This window comes from Danio aesculapii, chromosome 21 (assembly GCF_903798145.1).
Source record: "Danio aesculapii chromosome 21, fDanAes4.1, whole genome shotgun sequence".
Lineage (NCBI taxonomy): Eukaryota > Metazoa > Chordata > Actinopteri > Cypriniformes > Danionidae > Danio > Danio aesculapii.
The window spans coordinates 40173311-40179011 of record NC_079455.1 but is presented as its reverse complement, the minus strand read 5'-3'; the positions used below and the strand labels follow the sequence as shown (position 1 = coordinate 40179011).

At 35.2% G+C, this 5701-nt stretch overlaps 1 protein-coding gene across 1 annotated transcript; it reads left to right on the top strand.

Annotated features, from left to right (window-relative positions):
- The first annotated feature begins 860 nt into the window (after nt 1-860).
- On the top strand, nt 861-5404 carry LOC130214732 (uncharacterized). Its single transcript, XM_056446541.1, has 5 exons — nt 861-936; nt 1019-1129; nt 1589-1720; nt 1896-2006; nt 4677-5404. The coding sequence occupies exons 1-5, from the start codon at nt 888-890 to the stop codon at nt 5180-5182; spliced, it is 909 nt and encodes a 302-aa protein (XP_056302516.1). The 5' UTR covers nt 861-887; the 3' UTR covers nt 5183-5404.
- The last annotated feature ends 297 nt before the right edge of the window (nt 5405-5701 follow it).

Below are 5701 nucleotides of genomic sequence, written 5' to 3'. Positions count from 1 at the left end.
AAAAAAGTATTGCTTTAAAAACTATTATAAATAACAATAGGTCATTAAACAGCAGAGGGTAGTCTGTCTTTTGGAAGCAAAATGATATACTGTAAGCATACATGTAGCATTATCAGTAAGCTCAAGGCGCTTACGAGAAGTCTTATTGTTTTTCCAGCTCACTGATACCACACAACCACTGGCGCACACACACACACACACACACACACACACACACACACTTTCCTCATTCATACTACATTCACATGTTCAGACTTGCACTGCAATTCATCGTTTTAAAACACAGAGCCCTAACTAGAAACAAAATTCTCCACAGCGCTTCCTTAAAAACCAGTTTCATGTCATCTCAGCAATACAGGACACTGAAGTGAAAAAAGAATGGAAACTAATGAAGGACTGATTTCTCATGGTTTGCTCCTAGCATACGTTGCACCTTTAACTGAGGTCTAACTGGTCCTTTTAAACCCTCTAGACTGTTAAACCCCCTAAAAACTGACCTATTTTCAGTGTTTCCTGTTTGTTGAGGTTTAATTTGATGCTGGTGATCAGAAAAGAGATGCAGTTTACTAGTTTCTGATCAACTCATCAACATAACATTTTGCCAGTTTGTTGAATAGTCAAAAATTATCATTGATAACACCTTTTTTTCTGTGACAACCTCTGCTGTTTTATTAACTCCTATAACAGGTACTTATACACCCTTATTTTTTTTAGTAAATTTGCCTTTATCTGTCCTGCAAATTCTTGCACTTAAATTATCTTGATTTATTATTTTGCAGTATTTTTGTTAAACTTTCGTTTTCTCATCAAGTCCCTCCCTTTCTGATCATCTATATAATGGGCACTGAAACAGAAACATTGGCATTTTGTTCTCCTCCTGATCAAAGATGGATCTGCAAATCTCAGTTTTTCTTCTGTTCGTTCTTTTCACTGCAGGTACAAATAGCTTTTTAAAATGGGGTAAAAATACAGATCACTAGATCTGTCTCTCTCTCTAAATATCTTTTTTTTTTCTCAGGGCACTCTCTCTACTGTTATGAATGCATGACGGATTATTGTGAAGACACATTAGTGATTTGTCCTCGGACAGCTTCAACGTGCAAGAGTGCAACAATGGTGACACAAATTGGTAAGTTGAGTATGTTGGATTGAAACTACTATCTATTATTTTTGACTGATGGGAATGCAATCTTCTACTTATTTCCTGATCAAAAATAAATAAATAAAAAAAAATAAAATAAAAATAAATAAAAATAAATAAATATATAAATATATATATATATATATATATATATATATATATATATATATATATATATATATATATATATATATATATATATATATATATATATATATATTTTTATTTATTTTTATTTATTTTTATTTATTTTTATTTATTTTTATTTATTTATGTCAAATGTTACAAACAGCCTAATTTGTGAAAATGAAAGCATTTTCTTGAATTTTTCACAGATTTCAGGCATTAAGATGATATATTAAATGTAGTTTTTTACTTGATAAAATTTCAACAAAAATATTGCTCAGCTGAACTGATCTTTCCTCTATCATTCACCTGCTCTTTCAGGCTACTACCATACAGAAAAGAATGTTAAAGGTTGTGCTGCTGATTGTCATAGTGGATCCATGAATCTCGGTCCTGTAAAGTCATCTTATTCCTGCTGTCACACTTCCTTCTGTAATACTCGAGATGCTCCAGGTACTGTACTTTACTGACCAAGCGCAAATGACTAATCTGACAATCAGTCAGACAAAAAAGGAGGTGGAGGTTTAGACTAGAATTTCTTTCAAGGTTTGGAGCAGCTAAATTGTTTTATTAGATGCTGTATTTGTAGAAGAAATAGAATACAACCTCACTTGTTTTGCTCTACTAGATCCCAGAACTTTGATGCCCAATGGACTGATATGTTACTCTTGTGATGGCAGCAGCTGCTCAAACATTATGAGCTGTTCAGGGAGTGAAGACCGCTGCATTACATTAACAGGTGAGAAACCTAAAACAAACATGTTATTAAAATTGTATTAGTTGTGCATTTTTAATGAATGTTTTTGTTGTTAAAATGTTAATTTATTTACTAACATGAACTAATAACGAACAATAATTGTACAGCATTTAATTACCATAGTTCAACATTTACTAATGCATTATTAAAATCCATATTCATGCTTGTTAACATTAGTTAATTAATCATATGTTAACATCAACTACCATTAAACAACTCTATTTTTAATACAGTTTTTTTCCAACTGCTTACAAACTAAATCTTTTCTTGTCACACGATTTCTGAAACATCTCACTCAAAATGCAAAACTACACCTCAAATTTCCAAAACCATAAACTATTTTTTGGCCTTGAACTCAATTTTCAATTGTATAAAACACTACACACAACTCTATACCTAAAACACTAAATTCTAACATAAAGCAACTTGCATTCCTTTGCCAAACACAACCAATCAAAATGCTACACTTATTCACAAGGTCTCACTCACACACACACTCTCCTCAAATGTGCAAACACTAATTTCTTAACTGATCGCTAACCAGTCACTGCTTTAGTCCAGTTTAGGCCAAAGATAATGGCCAAAGATGATGGGACACTGGGCTGCCCCCCCCCCCTCCAACCCCAGTTTGCACTACCCCATTTTCTCCTTTTCTAAATCCTAAATTCCTCTAAAAAACATTAGAGGAATTCTTCTGAGCCTAGCTTTACTGTTTTTCACGATTGCTTACACACCAAAATTAAACTTTTCCCACAACTAGCAAAACCTTATACCCAAGGAGCAAAACACAAGGCTAGAATCGCACAACTGTAAGCACATGGTCAGCTTCACACTTTTTGCAAAACATTACACACTGTGATATGCAAATCACTAAACACACTTGGTACTTTTTGGCACAATTTTACCATGATGGAATTTCCTTGCAATTTCAAAGCAAAGGTTTTCAAACTAACACACACGTGCCAATTGGTTAAACACAGCCATCAGGTGTGCAGGCACACTGGTGCAAAACTGTAGACACACCAATCTGCTGGAACCACAATAAAAAGCAATAGGTATAAATCAGTGGTGTAGTCCTAAAAAAAAGGTGGTGTACTATTACACCCGACCCAAAGTTTAAATAAAAATAGGCAAAGAAACAACGAAAGTCAATGTTCCTTTGATTCATTAGCTATATATATATATATATATATATATATATATATATATATATATATATATATATATATATATATATATATATATATATATATATACCTATAATGTTACAACTTCTCCTTTACCGGTATTTTCAAAAAGGGCCTGTTCACACATACAGACCTTTCCGGAAAATTGCCGGTAATTTTCCGGAAAGGTCTGTATGTGTGAAAGGGGCTAATGTATAACTTACAGTACAATACATACAGTTAAGTCACATGTTGTTACAGTACTATGAATCTCCATGTCCACATAATAAAGTTTCTTCAGTGTGCTACATTAGTCTTGTGTAGTGTTTGGTGGATTTACTTTATATTTGTACTTTGTTGACGGTCGCCTACTCGAATCATAGGGAAGTAGAAATGCTAAAAGTGTTTTAGGTTTATTCACAGCAGAGTTTAGTAAATGTAAAACGTGTGTTTCCTATGGTAAAAAAGTGTGGTTTTTCAACACAAGTGTATAGTTTTTACAAGAGTGTTTTGATTATGCAAAGGACCTGTAGTGTTTTGCTAATTGGGTGTCTGGTTGTGCTAAATGTGTGTACTGTTTTGAAAACACAGGCCCTGTTTTGAAAATTGTGCTTAAGCAATCCAAAAACACTGTAAGCAATCATAAAAAACTGTAAAGTGTATGATGGCCAACCTTTTGCCCACACTTCTGCAGGTAATGGACGCATCTCGCCCCCGAGACTCCCCCCACACACAACTGTGTTCTTTACTGTATTCTGGAGAATATACTTTTGCTTTACATGTGTTCTTTTTTCATTGTTATTTACAGTATGTTTATGATTTTTTATGCTATAAAACACCGGTAATGTTTGGCCTAATAGATATGTTCTGTGTACAGCAGGGGTCACCAATCTCGGTCCAGGAGGGCCGGTGTCCCTGCAGGGTTTAGCTCCAACTTGCCTCAACACACCTGCCTGGGTGATTCAAGTACACCTAGTAAGACCTTGATTAGCTTGTTCAGGTGTGTTTGATTAGGGTTGGAGCTAAAATCTGCGGGACATCGGCCCTCCAGGAACAAGTTTGGTGACCCCTGGTTTACAGTGTACCTGTTACTCCTCTCTGCAGATTACTGTCACTGTAGAACACCGTATTGAAATGTAGATATAAGAGCGAAGAGCTTTAGATTGAGAACAACTGTGTTGACATGCTATATCCAAAAGTGTTATATTATGAAAGATGTGTTTGCCATTTGATGCAAATGCTTCATTCTGTCGTGTGTTTATGGTATTTTGAATGCAGAGTTACATTTTGAAGGAGATGTGAGGTATTTTGCGTTTTGTGTGTGCAGTTTTTTAAAAAAAAAGGTGTAAGTAGTTGGAAAAAAACTGTAACTAATGGTTAACATTAACTACATCAACCTTATTGTTTTTAAGTGTTAACAACTTTTGATTCTATTATGCCAATGGACAATTCATACTGACTAAACCTGATTTTCTTTTTTATTCAGAACTTTCTGAAGGCCAGACAGTAGTTGTAAAAGGATGTGCTTCTAGATCCCTTTGTGATTTTTTATCTACTACTGAAAAGTATTCCTCATGTTGTGAGGGACACTTGTGTAATGATGAAGTGAGCGCCATCAGGAGCTCTATGTATGACGGTGAAGAGAGCATCACTCAGAGCTCCATGTATGACGGTGAAGAGAGCATCACCCAGAGCTCTATGTATGACGGTGAAGAGAGCGTTTTCCAGAGCGTCACTGAAGGCTTCGTCCAGAGTGTGACCCAGAGCTCCATGCATTACAGTAATAAAAGTGTCTTGCGGAGCGTCACTGAAGGCTTCATCCAGAGCATTACTAAGAGCTCCAATCATAAAAGTCGTAAAAATGACAAGAAGAACTTCCTGTATGATAATGCTAAAAGTAACAAGCAGAGCTCTGCAAATAACGAAGCTAGAAGAGTCACTCAAAGCTTTCTGATCCTCTGTTTTCTGCTCTCCGTCATAACGATGCTCTAATATCCTGCAGCTCTGCAGATTGTGAGCCGCTATACTGGATGTGGCTTTTATTTTTTGTGCTAAGAAATTATAGCAGATTTCAATCCTGTGTTAGCATTCTGCTTTAAAGTTTAGTCTAATGTTTTAATGATTGCAGAGCTTAAACAAAGCCAGTTTCAATCCTGCATTATAAGAAATAAACAGATGTATTGAAAAAACAATAAAAACTTGAAGAAGAAACAACTACTTTACTGTACCGATCATGATTAACACACCACAGTCAAGCTACATCTCTTATAGAATTATTATGGTGGCTTGAGAAAGGAATGCGTCAATAGAGCCGCCATTTTAGTAAAGGGAAGCGCTCCTTTGAAATTAATGCAAGACCATGGTGCAGACTGTGGCCCTCCAGAGCCAGAGATACACACATATATCTATGATCTGGAGTTTTCCCAGTGGTCATTATGCAAATATTTATTTTTAAATTTCGAAAATTATAATGTTACATCCCTTTTCTAAATTGATGGATACGTGACTGTC